Source organism: Pygoscelis adeliae, unplaced genomic scaffold, assembly GCF_000699105.1.
Source record: "Pygoscelis adeliae isolate BGI_AS28 unplaced genomic scaffold, ASM69910v1 Scaffold124, whole genome shotgun sequence".
NCBI lineage: Eukaryota > Metazoa > Chordata > Aves > Sphenisciformes > Spheniscidae > Pygoscelis > Pygoscelis adeliae.
Genome location: NW_008824791.1, coordinates 3985445 through 4003771, shown reverse-complemented (window position 1 = coordinate 4003771; position 18327 = coordinate 3985445). Strand labels below are relative to the sequence as shown.

At 36.8% G+C, this 18327-nt stretch overlaps 1 protein-coding gene across 2 annotated transcripts; it reads right to left on the bottom strand.

The window, feature by feature from the left end:
• Positions 1 to 14: 14 nt before the first annotated feature.
• ARL6 (ADP-ribosylation factor-like 6) lies at positions 15 to 16034 on the bottom strand. Of its 2 annotated transcripts, XM_009323893.1 has the most exons (8): positions 15881 to 16034; positions 13310 to 13371; positions 11400 to 11468; positions 8862 to 8956; positions 4926 to 5055; positions 3376 to 3431; positions 3250 to 3262; positions 15 to 757 (listed from the first exon to the last, which is right to left on the bottom strand). In XM_009323893.1, the coding sequence occupies exons 1-8, from the start codon at positions 16001 to 16003 to the stop codon at positions 721 to 723; spliced, it is 585 nt and encodes a 194-aa protein (XP_009322168.1). In that variant the 5' UTR covers positions 16004 to 16034; the 3' UTR covers positions 15 to 720. The 2 variants fall into 2 exon arrangements, with proteins under 2 accessions (XP_009322168.1, XP_009322169.1); XM_009323894.1 differs by lacking the exon at positions 3250 to 3262 and having other exon boundaries at positions 505 to 757; positions 15881 to 16027.
• Between the last annotated feature and the right edge of the window lie 2293 nt (positions 16035 to 18327).

Below are 18327 nucleotides of genomic sequence, written 5' to 3'. Positions count from 1 at the left end.
ATCTCTAAAGATGTAAAGACCATCAATGAACATATTTAAGTTAAAAAACCAAACCATGGCATGTTGTGTATTTGAAGTTTTATTGATGGGAATGCAAATATAACCATGGCATATCACAAAAACAATTCATAACATTTCATTAAAAGCAGTTCCTTGAAAACATCTGCAATCATCTATAACAAATACACTGAATATTTGAATCCTTGTATCTTAAATCAAAATATTCCTCTAGAAGCCTATTGTATATTGTTACTAAAAACCCAACATCAAACTTTACAATAAAAAAATTGCAGAAATACCTAAAAATGGGCACCTAAAATCAGTAGGTATCTCATGCAGCTGTATTTCAGGAAGTGCTGATTATTCTTTCTCAAGAAAATAAATATTCCCATTTGGTCAAAAGGTGTCCCCCCAAAAAACAGAGGGGCATTTCCTGATGGCTAAGTATCACCTAGAACTCAAATGAATGCAGATGTTTATTGTTAACATAAATCTTTTTTTAAAATATGCTCTCCAGTCACAAGATTTGATTTAATTCATCAACGTGCATACCTGAGGTGCTATGTTGCCTACATTCAGTTTTCCTGGAAGAGTTACTAAAAGGAAACAAGTCACCACAGTATATTTTAGCTGAACTGTTCATTTTCTTTAAATCATTCTTCCTTTCCAAGGAACTTGTACACCTACTGACAAAGTTTGTAAAAGAATGCCATACATCTTTTATTTATCTCTCATGTCTTCATTGCTTGGATCTGATCTGTTAATAAAAAGAAACAGCTAGTCTTAACATCAGATGAATTCTTGCTGTATTTTGCTTGTTGAAAACATAACGCAGAATTGTCCAGGTTACAGAACTACACTGATAGATATTTTGGTGCAGTTACAAGACTGGGGGACAATGCGGTTAGAGTTGTTTTCAACTTGCTCTCTCATCCACTTCTGAAATTCCTCCACAGCCAAGTTGTTGCCCCCAAATGTTGCTAATTAAACAGGAAGACTCTGCCACATAATTCAATTTTTATCTTTTTTGGGCTTATAAGGTAACTTTGGTGCGAATAAGTCCTGGAGGCTTACTTTATGAAGTACATATTTCAATTTGTTGTACACATTTCAGCTTCCACATAACTGAACATGAACTAACTCCACAACAGCAAAGGATTTAACGTTTGTTTTTGAGTAACTCACATGAAAACTTCTTCGCTCTCAGTAACCACACTTCTCCATACCGCTGCCTGATTGCCACCTCTCAATTCACTTCAAACATTTCCTTAGTTAGCATAAATGTACTGCATCCCCATTACAAAGTGTGGAAATCAGCACAATTACTCCCACTAATAGGGACCATGAGCTGGGTTTAGACTGCTGTGAGTTAGGTTAGTTTTACCCTACTGATGATGTGTTGTTGCAATAGTAACCCCACTACAAAATACGGAAATATGCAAACTCAGCCTTTGCCAGGGAAAAAAAGGCAAAACCTTCTTCCTCTGTTGCCCCAAATCTGTGAACTACCTGTAATGGGTCTGCAAAAGGTAACTAAGGAAAGCATGGCTGTTGACAAGCAGAACGGTGCATTCATTAACCAGGTGTCATTTCCTCCACTGAATTTTATGGCATCCACAGGCTGTGGTTTAGGGACCACTGTAACTTAAGAGTCGTTCCAAATATTTCCATCTAGTGCTCTAGGAATGAGGAGGAGAATCGTAGCAAAAATTTGTTCTTGAACTATCCAAGTCTTCATCCATTAAAAGTATAACTGCCAAACTGCACGTGCTTAGGCAACAGTACAGTTTAAACCCAACCCCTCTTAAGCTTTTGGGGACAGGGAGTTAACAGAAATTTTTAGATAAAGCCCATCCATGAAGAATTTCAACTCAGAAGATTAAGAACCTTAACAATCCATGAGAGGTGAATTGCTATGAAGAGCTATGTAAGTGAGTGACAGCAGAAGCACCTGCTTACTGTGCTTAAAAGTCTACATATACAACTTAAATATTTTGTCAGAAAATATTTAGGCAAGCATTTGAGATCCTTTTAAGTAGCTTGAAGCTACGTACAAAACCATCAACTCAAAATTTGGATTGAAACTTAGCAGGTTCCTCAAAGATAAGCAGAGACCCTGAAAATCACAGGAAAATATTACAAAATTAACTATGCCTGAAATTAGGAAAAAGTACGTGATTTGGAATCTGCCTCTATGATAATAGGATACAGCAGTGAAGGAAACTCAGTAGTAAGATGCTGGTTCCCCACAACAGAACTCTTTTAGATGGTGGAGGATGCACCACTGTTCTTCTGTAGGGCAGTAAATCTTTTTGTAAAAACTGTTTTTGGCTAGTATCCCTTCCTCTGAAAAGATGACCAAATGTTTTTGTATTCTGCCATAACACAGTAAAATAAACCATCTCTTTCTAATTAGCAGTAAGGATTCTAAGTAGAAAGGACAGTATTGTATCCATAGATAAATGGAGATACGTTAAATCAGGGACAATATTATTTAGCTGCATTTTGAAGGAAATGAGCCTAGTGGCAGTGGCTCTGGAGCATCGCTGACATCTAGCGGCTGCCAGAGCCCAGAACACGCCAGTACAGAGAAACCGTCTTGCAGATTCAGACTATACTACGCTACCTAATACACTCACAATGTAAGCAACGTAAATTAGGGAGCTAAAACTAGAATGAGTCTACCAAAACAATACCACAATTCACTATTCTATACATTTAGCAGTACACAGGAGGACAAAAGAGACCAGATCCTTACCAACATACAACAGAAGGAAATACAGCATCCATACCAAGTTTGTAATTAAAAACGTGTATGTGATATATCATCTAAGCTGGATCTGATATTTTCTATGTACTTATGCTATGATCGTTATAATGTAAGTTGTTCTTATTTTGGCTCTAGATTAAAGAACTGAGGTTGAATAATCAAAACTAGTGTATTTGTCTGTGTACTTCGCTTATTTTTCTAGCCTGCTTATTCACCTTTTCCTGATACGTAACATTAAGTTATGTAAAACTGGGACAGGACAGTAAGAATAAGTTAAAGAACAAACTGAACTACCACAATAATAAATTGAAGTGCAGGAGCTGGTATTATTATTGTTTACAAGAAAGCATTACACTGTTTGCAAGAGTATGCATTAATATTTCATAGTACACACTTTTGTCAGAGAAACTGACACGATCTTTTGTGTACGTTAAGGAGGTAAATAAAAGGCAAATATGAGATAGAGCATCAGTACTCACTGTGTAATTTGATCTGACAGCAGAAGTGGACAGAAAGAAAACAAAGGAAATAATAAAGAAAACACCTTACAAAATGAAAAAGTTTAACAGGATGAAAATAGAGCAAGAGAATTACATATGATATACCTTGGAGCCAATCCACACCTTCTTGTAATCCTTCTCCTTTAAGAGCATCACTGGCACTGAAAGAAACAAATCAAATTATGAAAACATTGTAAAAATACCAGTTTTAGCGGAGTCATCACTATACTTGTAATTTACAGAATTGCAAAGTAGCATCAAGTACAGTTTACTTCAGTTTTCTTCACATGGAGAAGGCTGCTTCTCAAATGATATATTCTAGAGTACCTTCCCAATATGGAAATACCATTTCAAGATGTGATCTGTTTTAATTCCAGTTTCAAGGCAGAGGAATCGTTCCTAGAACATAAGGGGTTCTGGAAAAGCTCCCACACAAGGCAGCCACATTTTTATGCGGCACCTCCACTTAAATAAGTCCCTCCTCAGACTATGCTATAGATGTTTACTACCTACAACAACAGTGATGAATCCTAGAATCATTTAGGTTGGAAAAGACCTTTAAGATCGAGTCCAACCGTTGTCCCATGCAGTTCCTATACACAACGAGAATGCTGGAGTACTGGAGGAAGAAAGTATAGTGTGTACACGCTTCATTGTAACAGCAACCCTAAGGAGTGTCTGTTAATATGTATTAATATTAAGCTACACTGAGAACAGTGTAAATCTACCTTTTGAATCACAAGGGTATAACTGTTTAAAGGCCCTTCATTCTTCAGCTTATAAAAACCAGCACAGCAGTGAATCTGGACTGTTACTGTGGTTAGCTATGAAAATACCTTCCAAGGACCTTGGGAATTAATCAGTGTCATTTTGGAGACAAAAGCAGTGACCCCAAAACAACGCCCAGGTAATCAAGTTTAATATTAAAGGGCCTAAAATGAAAATTGTAGTTTTCAGCAGCATTTAGCTGCTGATTTGTAGTATCCAAGGACTTTAGTAAGACAAAAATCTAACTTCTATAAAACACTTCTGATAAAGAGAGGTTTTTTTCATTGTGAACACTGGCACAAAATCCTTCTATTTATAGGAAAGCTCACATCCTTCAGAAAGAAAAGACACTAGCTCCTACAACTAAAAATCCCCTCAAACATTACACGTACAAAAAGTACAGTGACCCTCTGAATTCACACGAGAACAGTTTACTAAATGGCCTTTCAACAGTAGTTTACTAAAGCATCTGCAGAGTGGAAAAAAACAACTCTAAAGGTTTTATTGCTGATATTCTGAAACCTGCAAGACAAACTAGCAGCAGCACTCTGATAACAATTCTACTCAATTTCCCAGCAAAAAATAATAGCAGCTATTCTTCTGATAAGAACACTGCTTTCTGATTTCACTGGAAGTCCTCCATTTCATTATTTGGGTAACAGTTCTATTGTGAAGATTTTCAAGATACAGTCTACGTGAATGCATTGTGTGTTTAAAACAAGTTTCATAGCAAGTATTGTAATATCACTGCTGTTTCCACATGTGGCAGCACAGCATTTTATCTGGTTGATTTAATTTAATGTCATACAATACTGAGTGGCATGATAGAGCTAAAATATGAATGTACAAAGTAATACCAATAAGAGGGCAGAAAAAGGGAAATTTACCAGATATGCCAGGGCTTGTCTTTGATGTTTTCTAATGATAGTAACTGGGATACTTTCACAGATGATATCGCATCCCTGAGGTCCATCTTGTTTGCAAAGAAGAGAATAGGCAGTCGACGGTGCTTAATATCTAGGCATGAGCAGAAATGGAACTATCGTGACATCATGCAACACTTACTAATCTCTACATGTAATAAGCTACAAACAATACAGGAAGACATTTTGCTCACCTGTAACTGCAATTCTCTGAAGGTTGTATCCTACCAAGACGCACACTGTTGGGTCACATGGCCTCTGGTGCACGCTTCAAGAATGCTCACAAACTTTCTGGCAGACTTTGGGATCTTCCACCCCCTCTCCCCCTACCTTACACATACATTTAAAGCTGTAGGTATAAATTGCTGGTGAAGCTGAGGAACAGGAGACCAAACAACTGCCTACAAATACTACACATCTCTGCTTAGTGAGGACTGGATGCGTAAAACAAACAGAAAAATGATTTGTGTTCATTCATAACCTCACAACAATAGTTGCATAAGGGTATTCTGAATTTAGCATCCTGGAGAGCATCCATGACTTCATAAAATATGAAAAAAATGCACGTGTGGACATCCCTTATCCTACCTTCACTTGAAGGAGGACTTCCAGAAGCTCTCCTCAGCTAGCAGTGAGAGCTACAGTCCAAACCAAGTACACTGGCAATTTCTGGCATACTTACACATTCAAAAGCATAAGCCTCGCTGATTACCACAAGGCTAGAGAGTCATTAGAAGGAAACAAAATATACTCTCTTCAACCTGTCAGATGTAAAACTGCCAAAAAGTTACCAGCACCAAGACTAACCGTCAGAATTTTTCACGTTATTTAAATAAAGGATGAATTACAGGATTAGAAAAAAATCTAGATTTGAGTCTATCAATCAATTCTTGATGGGAAAAGAACTTAACACCCCCCACCCCTCCCGATGAAAATTGCTATCCAGGCTCTTTTTAAAATAGTAAAAAGAAAAGGTTATTTCACATAGGAAACAAGCTAAGGATTTATTTTAAAACTTCAAACATAAGCCAGCTGCCCCTGCTGGGAGCAGGGGGTGCAGAGGGAGACAGAAAACCAAAAAAACCAACAAACTGTCAATGCTGAAGCGGTTTGAACCTTCCTAATTATGTTATTTTTTACTGAACCTTTCCACAAAATCCGTGGAGGTAACACTATCTACCCATACTCAGAGATCGTGAGTGCTGACCAAAACGCTGACAATTTTCACAAATATGCACCCTATCTGGAGCTATTTTTTCCTCTGATATCTTCTAACACAAATCAAAGGCCTCAGAACACAAGCACAGAGTATCATTAAATCTCTCTTTTGATTCCATAGTTGAACAGCTTTTGTGTCTCCTGATTGAAACTTCTACATTAATCTATAGTATAATTAAATGAACCCTGGTACCCACAGGTTGCAGGCTATGGATAAATTAAAATCACAGAAATTAGTTGACATCACATATGCAAATAGCCAAGTTAATCAAGGATTCTTCAGTGGTTTTTTAAAGCAATTAAAAACGGGGCACAACCTACCCACATAGACTCAGAAATGTACACTTAAAGCTGTTTGCTAAATAAAGTGGTGGTTGCAGAAATTTACATTATTTCCTACCTTAGGACATTATTTCCTACTATGCAGTATTTCCCCCCCACACACACACTTTTTACAGTTATTAATTGAAAGCTAACATTTTCTAGTTGCAACTAGTTAACACATTAAAAAAAAATCCCAGACACCAGATATGCGTGATGTATAATTTTATACAAAGAATTTGAGATTTACAGGAATTTCAGTTTATTTTAGAAGCATGTGCTGGAGGTCAAGTGATCCAAGAGTCAATATCTAAAACAAGTAGTCTACAGACTACCATCTTGCAAAATGCAGAATGAAGTTTGATTAAAAAATTAATACGATAGTGATCATTAAACAAGTCGTTATTTGTAGAGTGCATGGTCCACTTATGTAAATAAAAATAATTTATAGTTCTGATTCACAAAACAGTCCAAGCTAGTACAACTTCTAATCCTGTTAATGCTTCACAGTACGCATTCCCTTTCACCTGACAGCCTCAGGCAAAGTCTGGCAAAAAGAGGGGACTGTTTTACTGAAGGATTGCTAAGATTTTCAGAGACAGGAATTGAGTCAAGGTTGTTACCCTGCATCTATTTAAACCTTAAGTTAACATGTAAATTTAAACCACTCCAGGAGGTTCACAGAGGCAAAAGCATAGATGGGGAGAAAGAAAAGCAGAACAGTAATACAAATAAAAATATTGATATGGTAAAACAGTCATATATTGATTCAGTTAACTGCTACTTTTATCAAACATTACTACTAGAAGAACTTTTTATTCTCTTTGGTTCTCTTAGATGTGACCTATCAAAATCCGAAACGATAAAACAGGAACACTGTTGCTGCATTTGAGCTGAGCTGCTCCAAGGCCGAAATACAAAACTGCCCTTTCCTGGTTTTAGGGAATGTACTAGGTGGCCATAGCCACGGTCTTTCAGAACTAGAAGACACAAACACATCAACAACTGAACAGCGCTGACCTGCTAGATCAGCATTAATAACCTATTAATGCCTAAATGAAAAGCCCCACCTAAGCTTGCATCTGCTCAGTCTTAACATTTTCACTCTTTTGCCTTCTAATAAACCAGTAATCTATTGCAGCAGTCTTTACCTTCACCCTTGGTCCTACGTGGTCTCCATTTTACCAACAGAATCGCCTTTTACCACTGTGGTTAACATCTGCTTTGGTACAAAGTTCCCTGGCCTCTATGTAATCCACTTGCAGCCTTTAGTTCACCTCACCCTCCCCTTTCACCATTGCAAGACTGTCTTTTCAGTGTCTGCATTTGAAGCGGCCCATACCCTTGAACATGAAATTAAGAGGGCCCAGTCAGCTCACACACACTCAGCTACAGCATCTTTGTTGATCAACTAATGTATTATACACAGTCTTCATGGAAAATAAAATCATAGTAATATAATTGCCCCTATCACATACTACTTTTCTTGGTTAGAAATGCAAGTCAGTGTCTCCTTCCTTACTTTCAGCATGGTAACCCCGTAAGTTAATGGTTAATAAATAAATAAGAAATTACAGGATTATTTCGCTTTTACATTTCCTGCATGTCGTTTTATAATCTGGTTAGTCAGAGCAACTACCTAAAGTGCTGAAAGTCAAAATTGCATATTGCTTACAAAAACGTTCCAGTAATGTTGGCTATATGGAAGGGCAAAGAAGTGAAGAATTCACCAATCTTGGAACTTAATTGAAAAAGTGTAGCCTCATGTAAAAAAACCAAAACAAACAAACAAACCCCCTAAAACCAACCTCCCGATCATGAATCCTCTCATATCCTCTTCCATCCTATGTATCCTTTTATAGGCAATTGAAACTGACTGGTATAATTATCCCTCCTTATTTCTGGCTAAAGCATAATAATTAAAAAAAAAAAAGAACATGAAAAAAATCAAATTAGAAGTTACATTAAAGGATTTAGCTGTCTTTATGGAAAAAATCCAGACAGGGAGATACTTTTTTGTATGTGTTTGTCCTCACATACAGGCTTTCCAGCTTCCAAAAGGTCAAAGTCTATTCTTCCTCAAAACAATGCAACTTTTGATCTGTATTGATTAATAAGACACCAATCCAACTCAGTGTAGCAAACTGAAGTATGATCAGTTTGTAAATGTGAATAGGTTGAAAATGTGATTAGGAAAAAACCCCCCCCCCCCCAAACTTATTGAAGACTATTATTGTTCTAGTATTCATGAATGGCTAAAATATTTGCAAAGTACTCAGAATGAAGAACATGTCAGATAAGGGCTTTTCTTAAGACAACATAACAAATATGGAGACAGAAGGGGGAAAAAAGCCTCCTCACCTGGATGATTCAGAAGGGTGTCAAGTTCTTCTTTGGCCACAACCATTCTTAATTTGTCACTGCTATCAATGACAAAAATAATGGCTTGGCCTTCTCTGCATAACACAAAAAGAGCAAAGAGGCAAATTATAGGTTCTCTTAAATTGTGATTAAGAAAAGGCTTCAGAAGAAACACCAAAAAAAGCAAACAAACCTGATTTTTTTCCCCTCTAATTTTTGTTGGTTTTATTTACCATTAACATTTGAATCCAGTCTTATTCCTGAAATTCAACCTTTTGGTAACCTGCATAATTTTTTTGAGACGAGGTTGTTAGCTGTATGACTCATACAAGGTTCAGTCTATACAGACCCTTCAGAAAAGCTTGATTTCACTACTGAGGCTGAAAAATAAACTCTGAAAATGTAACCAACTGCTATTCTGACAGTGTGGTCAGACAGACAAAATCTCAAGACAGGTTTTTGTAGAAATTCTTTATTTCCTACACTAAAACAAGTTTATTTAGAGGAAGGTCAATTACCTTTTTAGAAAAAACTGTGTCTCCACAGCTGTTTAACAACTAGGCATATGCAGATTAATTTAACTTTTGTAAAAGTTTGCATAAACAGGACATTTCTTTTGTTTTGAATAACAGGTAAAAACTTTCAACTATTTCAAATCATTAAGACATTTTGCTGGCAATATGACCACAGTCACAACATATATACAACTATTCAACTCATCATTTCAGGATATTACTGATATTTTATGACTTGATGTTCCATTTATTGAAACATACTTGAAAGCAAAATAAAATCTGACCAATTCAGAAGAACAGTTAAACACCCACAAAAAGTATTTTTAATTTACATTTTAATGCAATATTCACTTCTCCTTCATTTTACATTTCTCTGAGACCATTACAGATACATTCTTCACACCCCAGCAACATCTACCTTCGTATTTTAATAAGAAACAGTCCTAGACCTACTGAAAAACAGAAATAACTTGACGAGCCTAAGATTGTATGAGCAGGTACATTCTCTTCTGGAGTACAGAAGAACTCTGAGAGCAAATAAAGCTTTTGCATATTAGCTGAAAATGCCTAAGTAATTTTTATGAGCATACAGTACTTTTCTAGAGGAATCAGAGTCCTAGCATGTGTTTACTGCCAGAAGATAACTTCACAAACAAGTAACAGGGACACAACATGAGTTTACATATATTTAAAACAAGTGTACTTTGAGGACATCCTAGAAGATAGTTTCAAGCCAAATAGAAGAAAAGGGCAAGCTTCAAGTACTTCGAAGCAACTACTTGACAGTAGTTGATCAGATGATCAGCAGACACTTGATCAGATTTGATTTGATTGCCATTTTTGCAATTCTTGCAAAATTAAATCTTGCTTAGCTTTATAAACCAAACAGCACGTTATTATTTTTATATTATTCTTAGAAGTTAATCTTAAATATGTGACTACTGCACTAGATCAGGAAGAGAGGTGGATACAAGTGCACGTTACGTTGTCAGCATTACCTAAGAAACTCCCTTACTGTTAGATGAAAAAAGCCATTTATGCCACACAAGGGATAAGTTTACTGCATTAAATACAGCAGTCAGAAAAATTATTTGCTTATGAAGCACTTGGCTAGCATTCTGAGAGCAGCCTAAGGGCATCAGTTACTGAAATCCAAAAGATTTGGGAGACATACATCTAACACTCTTGAACAATGAAGATCTCCTACCCACACAACAAGTTTTCAAATTGCTAACACATATTTTGCACAGAAAGGAGATGAAGTGTTAATCCTCAATTAAAGAATACTTTAAGTTCTATCACATTAAATATTAATATTTAATCAATATTATAATCTTCAGAATTTCTCCATTCTATTTCTCCAAGCTATTTCTGTGTGGTTTACTACTGTTCACCTTATTTAGATCACCATCAGGTCTTACAGAATAACAATGAGACAACATAAATGAAGATTCAAGTTTCATTAGAAGCTAGAACAACAGAAAATGGTGTCTATTACTAATAAGGCAATACCACAGTGTTATAAAGTACAGTGAATATCCTGCTTAATAATTAACATCTAAGAATACTTAGTCAAGTGCTTAGTTACATGTGCCTCATTCTCTGAGGTTAATTTCCATCACCTCTAAAAATCTCATCCATTAGCCAATACCTTTTGGGTCTTAAGTCACTTACCTACAGAAGAACAGAAAAATAGGAAACCTAACTCATCTTAGTGCTTTCTTACAGGATTGGTTTTCAGGTTTCAACATTTAAAACCCATCTCTAGTATGCTCCCCAATTTTTGAGTCAACAAGATCTCCCCAAAAGCATGCTGATTAACAGCATATAAAAATTTTCATTTTTTAGAACAGAAAGAAAAGTTGTATTGATTCAGAATGACCTTCTGTCAAACACCAGGTGTAAGTCGTCTCTGAATCATTTCTAACCACTAGATATTACCATACATTTAAATATCATGTTTAAATAACGTACACGACAGCTAATATGAACAGCAATGCTTTAAAATAAATGATAGGCTTACTTGTAGTAATGTTCCCAGAGGTTTCTGTATCTCCCTTGACCTGACATATCAAACACTGTGAAAGACAAACTGCAAAGAAAAGAAGTGTATGAGGCACAGAAACAATGAACAAAACCCAAACCCAAACTATTTTCTTTGCTACCCTGACAGAAAAAAGCCAGACCAACCTGAATCCTAATCAACTGAGAAAAATTCCCAGAAGAATTCTGGTTACTCTATCTGCCTTCAAACTATCCTATCCAGTTTTGCGGTCTTATTATAGAAATATTTCACAATGGAAAACATGTTTGTTTGTTCATTCTCTGAATAAAAGAACTAAACCAATTATAAAAAGTTACATCAAATACAAAATAAGCTCCCATTCAGCCTCTCTTTTTATCATGTTAGTATTGAATATTGTTTATAATGTTGAGTAAATAAAATTCAGATGAGCCATGACTTAAAATCCACAGCCTGTCTTAATTCTGTCCCTAGACAAGCACCAATAACATCCAAAGGCTTCTGTATGCAAAATAAAAGGCTTTAAAAAAAAAATATTCCACCTTCAGATTAAAAAAAAAAAATCGCAGTCTGGCATTAACAGGTTACCTCAGGTGACCAAGCTACAAAGGGTAGTCTCCACAACTTTGAGATTTCACCCAAACGCTAAATACAGCAAGCCAACTTCAAGAACATGACAAAAAATTCTAATCCACTCCTGAAATGTCTACTGAGGCAGCATCAACTTCAGTATTAGGCTTTCCTGTTTTGGGTAGTCCCAAACAGCTCCCCAAGTGGAGGCCACACCAAGATGAGGAGGTTTAGAAAAGGAAGCTCTCCAAACATCCTTTCCACTCTATATCCAGACATCATCTGATTCTAGACTAGCTGCTCTGCCATGTGTAAAGTTATTAGCAACTCCCAAACAATGTTTTGATTGTAATATTAGATTAATGAGGATTGTAATATTAGATTAATGAGGTTTTAGGGTGGGTTGTGGGTTTATTTGGGGTTTTTTTGTTTTGTTTTTAATCATTCTACATGGTGTATTTGCAGGTCATCTCTCCTACTACAGGATCAGAATAAAGGAAAGCAATATAAATCAATTTACGTTCTCACACAGCCAAACCCCAAACCTGTCTTATGTGCTTTACTGAGACAGAATACAGTTGTTGAGCCTCCTATAAAAATATAAAACCTATCAGTCCCACACATCAGCTCAAGGAATAAACAATTTTCTTGCAGATCTCTCATCCAGTGGGGCATGCTGCTTGGTTTAAAGACTAACCGCACCCAGTAAAAAGACGCTGTGAAGGCGACAGAATAATAAAATAACATCAGATGTTACCTCCATGAAGTATTTTTGTCTCACGACATTCCTTTTCTAAATCTTAGCCTTCATTCAACTAATGATTTCTTCCTCCTTTTCCTGACCTTTGCCTGTAGCCACCATTTTTCATTTAATAAGATTAGACTGCAATCTCTTCAGAGTCCCTCCAGTGAGAGTGCTTAATGGAATATAGGTTACCATCTAAGCAACTGTCTCTCCTCAAGTCTGTAACAGTGCCCTATTCTGAACATCTTAACAGACAGAAATCAGATGCGTGTATTGCATCTATATGTATCTATATATTGCATATATTATTGCTATTGCAAAAAACTTTTTGGTGGTGTTTTTTGTTTTGTTTTGGTTTGTTTTTAAACACGTACATGGTTTTATAGCAGCACGAAACATACGATATATTCTAACACTGTCAGTCCTGGATCATGATTAGGAATCCTGGGTACTACAACATTTCAGCAAACTGCATGTCATGTCATTATACCACCACACATTATACCCGGTTACATCCCACTGAAAGAGGTAATTAAGCCCAACTATTGTATATTAATTACTACTGCTAAATGGAGAAAATGAAAGACACTACTACCTTGATGTCTTGAATTTCTCTATACTGAATCCTATTGTTGGAACGATGTCCTGAGTTTGAGCCTTTAAAGGAAAGAAAGTACAACTTTTACAATCAAGTTCAAAAATGTATATATAGAAATATATTTGAAACATGAGTATGTTACAGATCTACTTTTCCCCAAACTGTGCAATACAAAAACTTTCTACAAATCCAGATACTTTATATTAAAAAGGTTCCCAGAAAAATACAGTAATTAAAAATCAAGCTTTTGTATTTTCTAGGAAATACAGTGAATGCTATTGGACAAGAGTATTGAAGACATTTTAGCCTCAAGAATGAGATTCCACCCTTTACATTAGCCTGCGTGTACACACATGTGTGGATATTACCTATGAAATAAATAGGAGATCGGTTAACATGGAAGATAACAGCTTGAAGATTATAACTGAGGTCAAAGTTCACGGTATTTGTGCACTTTAGAAATCACAGTGTCAACCCAAACAAGTCTGCACAATGCCCCAAGCCTCTTAGATAAAAGAGGATATACTTCTATCAAGATATTAGATTGGCCATACTCCCAGCTTCTATCCACAGGCTGGAGGAGTCTATTTGTCGTTGGGAATTATACAGCAGACATTACACAATGGCCTAACCTCTAATAGTTCTATTCAAACTACTAGACCACTGGAAGACATCACCATTTATCATAGAGGAATGGTCAAAACATAACGCATTATTAATAGATTTGTCTGATAACCAGGTTTACTGCTGAGCTGGCCAAGGAACCTATCAGCTAAGTCGGTACAGCAGAATAGCTCCTTTAAGAAGCATCGATACTGAACAGGGAGAAAGGTCACATTCTTTGGGTTACAGAGCTGTCTGAGAAAGTGACATGCAATCCTTTTACAGGCTTTCTAGAACCCATTACTAAAAACACTATCTATAAGCAGTTGACTCCTTGCATACACCCAAAGCAAGCTTAGCTTGTTCACCTGCAGCTTCATTATGAAAATGGCATGCCACCATTGTAAACAGTTTAGTCAACAGTTCCTGTCACCAAGGGAAACTTTGTGCAGAGTAGAAGGGGTGTTATTTCTTTAACATTTATTCCAAATGTATTTATCAGGCCCAGAAGAAACAACTGCAAACAGATGGAGAAACACTTGTTATCTGCCAGACACCTAACATATTGCTCCTAGGGCAAAGTAGCAGTTCTTAAGAAGTCAGGGTTGATCCTGAGCTCAAAATCATCTGTCCATTGAACTTTAAAAAAAACCCAACAATTTCATCAAGTCTGATCTAATGACATTTGTCACACATTAGAGAATTTGTCATGTCTTGCAAGGATAGGACTTACACAAGTTGTATGCAAAGCTACCCTCCTAAGGCATCACATTAAATGAAAACATTCAGAAGTAAATTCTCATTACATGATTTACAGTAAAGCAAAAAAATTATATTTATTCTACTTGTGTAATTCCCTTGGGACATTCTCTAATGCCTCTTACTGTGATAAATCTTGAAGTCTGTGTTCAACTCTAGTTAGGAATCCTTTACTGCTTAAGGCATGACATAAAATCCCTGCTACAATAAAGGTCTCAAAAATTACATAAATATATAATTTGCCTGGTACAAATAGTAGCATTTCCCCCAAACGACTGGCAGCAGATAGTAAGCAGTTTATAGCTTTTGTTTATAAATCTACTTAATTTTCAGTGGAAGAATAATTGCCAGGAATGGAAGAGTAGCAGACTCTTTACCATGTTACATTTTTTAAACAACGTCCAGTGGTACTCTTCAGGAAAAGTTCAATGGAAATTAAAAAAACCAAAAGCTGTGTCCTGATGTAAACAACAAAAATTGTTGTTTCCCAGATGCATATAACCAAGATGCACAAGCCTCTGGCTTTGAACATACCTACCAAAATGCATTTATTTCTATTCCATAAACATACCTAGAAACAAGGTAATCCTATTTTAAATTTTGCTCAGAATACTATGCACTCTTAGTCACCTGAAACAGTTTTCACTGGATGAACTGCAAGTATAAATGCTACTTATTTGGAAAGCCATTCTGCTTTAAAAATGCTGAAGTCTCCATTAAGTGTGCATCTGCACATTATTTCATATTTTATTGTTTATTATATACTTAGCGTTTCTCAGGAAGAGATTAAAATAAACGTGAAAAATGTAGACTAGTACAAGTTGTATAACAACTGTATTAATCCCAAATGTTCAACACATCACTCGTAACCGCGATCCTGTAGCAATTATTTAAGTGACTTAAGAAAACTGTTTCAGATCCTGATTTCAGCCATCATAAACCCTTCCTTATTGGGTGATCTTAGAAAAAATGTGCCACATTAACAGTGTTTTTTTGGGAAATGTTTTCATAATATGCATGTGGATGCTTACATTTAGTTTTAGTTAGTTGCAAACTCTTAAAATATATTTGTTCCACCGCACTAAATCAGAAAGCTCTTCACATCTTTTCCATGGTCACATTTAGTATAACAGCATGCAAAACCAGTTTAAACAAACATCAACTCTGCAGTAAACACATCAACAGTGAACTAAGTAGGCTACTTACATTTGAAGGTTTAAGTTTATTTATGATTGTTGTTTTGCCACTATTGTCCAAGCCAAGGCACAAAACATGAACCTCCTTTTTCTTCAGTCCAAGCCATCCCGCTAGCTTGTCAAACAATCCCATAATTCTGGCTGAAATACACAGGGATCACCTGTTGTTCAGAAAATCAGAGAAGGAAATAGCTGTTGGAAAACCATTACACATACAGCAGTGCTAGCACAGTAGGTGGGCATGTGGCTAAGCAGTCCTTAAACTTTTAAAAAGACAGCGTGAATAAGACACTATACAAACACTGTCACAGCAGGTTTGCTTGGTATACTAAGCAAATGGAGTGTAAGCTGATTATAGCGAAGAGGCCTTGATACAAAAGTAGATTGGCCGTTTATAGCCCTGTCTAGATAATGCAATGTCCTTGATTCACTGGGTAGCAATATTGCCATCATTCTGCACAGCCCAAACAGAAGCACAACTGCAACGCCTCCTTACCTTCCACCAAACTGGAAAAAAAAGGAAGACCATTACATTTTACTTCAAATTGTCAGTAGTCCAGTCAGTCGTCATGATTTAGAAGACAAAGCAAAATAGTATTTCCCTTCTTCAGCACTTGCTACGTAATTTACTGAACCCTGAAGTAAATAAAGTACCCTCTGTCAATTCAATTCAAACTCTAAGTGTAACAGGCTTTGCTGATACTAACATGTATAAATTAGGAACTCATTAACTACAAATAGAAACCGATTATAATAGATCCAACAGACATGAAGTCAGACACCATAACATTCACCCACACTTCAGGTAGATGCCAACTCCTACTCCTGCCCAGACACTGATTGAAGTTACCTGGCAGTAGCATATTCAAAGGAGCTTACATCGTGCGTTCCCTTGTGGTACCTGGCTGAACATACTTTGCAAAGAGGATAACTCTTGTCTATCCTGAATTTCAGCAATCGGACAGCTGAAATATTTGTGACGCGTTCAATAATAAAGCATTTAATTAATGCCAGAGGAATTTTGTGGAGTGGTGAAGGCTGTTTTTTTCTCTCAATAAAGAAAAAACACACAGCACCGAACAACTTGGATTGCGATCTTAGTTACCCTGGAAAATCATGGCAGGAGGAGGAAGAGGAAGAAAACATCAATGACAAGTATTTGGTCTCCCTTCTTCACTAACATTACAAAATTATGATGAACTGCATTTTAACAAAAATAATTTTAAAATCTTTGAATTTAATAAAGTCACATAAGCCATCACCTTTGTTTACAGTATGATTTTTTTTTTTAATACAGATGCTTTTTAAAGCTTTATCTAATGCACTTTGATTCAAGACTTGTAGTGATCTAGAGTGGCTACGTGTGTAACAGCTACACACAGTTGTCACCAGATTAAACAAGCCCAACATTAGTTATAGCAAGTCCCTCAAAGAAAAAAAAAAAACCACAAGATTTTTCTTCTAACTCCCTTTGTTTTATGCCCCACTCCTTTTTTAATATACATACAACTCTGAAAACAGATTAAGGCTTACTGTTTATTATCAAATTAACCTGACAAAACCCTGCTCCAGAACACATTACTGTCTAGTCCAATCAAGAGCCTTATCTATATATTCTTGACGATAAGGTCCAAAAAAATACCTTGCAGGTAGTCTTAAAATGGAAAAGGAGAAAATGCAAGCACTTAGAAGATACTTCTAGGGCTTCACTTTTAAACCCAAAAGCCTAAATACACATTCTTTGATAACAGTTCCTAGCAACATTTTAATTATAGCCATTTCTCCTAGCAGTTTTTCGTAACAGTTGGCAAAGTCATTATTTAAGCATACAACGGGAAAAATGTACCCTTGACTTCTCGCCCTGCCCTTTTTCTCCCATTCTTTTTCTCAGCTGTGAGGAGTTACAGCAGTTACAGCTGGCACAGCTTCCTTTTTTTGCCTTTTTTTGTTTGGTCCAGGAACTTGTTACCAAACTCCATAAACCTTCACCAAGAGCTGTAAGCCTGTCTGAGGCATCAGGGATTAACACTTGTTGTGACTAACCAGGCTGCGAAACTCCTGAAGATAAACCAGTCGTCCAAAGCATTTAGAGAAGCAGTGACTTGCTGCTAGGAAGCAGAGCCGGCTGAGCCGCGCAGCTCTGCGGACGCACCGCCGCCTCCCTCCGGGGGCTGCTAAGCGAGGCACGGCCACCCGCTACTCCAGCTATCGGCGCGCTAGGCTGAAAGGGGCACCCCCTAGAGCGCTACACGCATCGTGCCTCCGAGTTTTTGAGGGGGCGAGCAGAGCAGATGGCCTGCGGAGGGCCCCTCCCAACTAAACGACACTAAAAGTCCATTCAATTCGCGCGGATTACTCAAATGTAAACGCTGAGATACCAAGGCTGCCCAAGCCGCCCACAGGAGGCCCTTTCGGGTTAGTATCATTTAAAACTCCGGCTAGACTTTTTTTTCTTCC

Coding starts and splice junctions, on each gene's coding strand:
- ARL6 (XM_009323893.1), bottom strand. CDS start 16,003: ATGGGATTGTTTGACAAGCTAGCGGGATGGCTTGGACTGAAGAAAAAG. Junction 13,372..15,880: donor ATAAACTTAAACCTTCAAAT/GTAAGTAGCCTA, acceptor TTTCCTTTAAAG/GCTCAAACTCAGGACATCGT. Junction 8,957..11,399: donor CTCTGGGAACATTACTACAA/GTAAGCCTATCA, acceptor TGTGTTATGCAG/AGAAGGCCAAGCCATTATTT.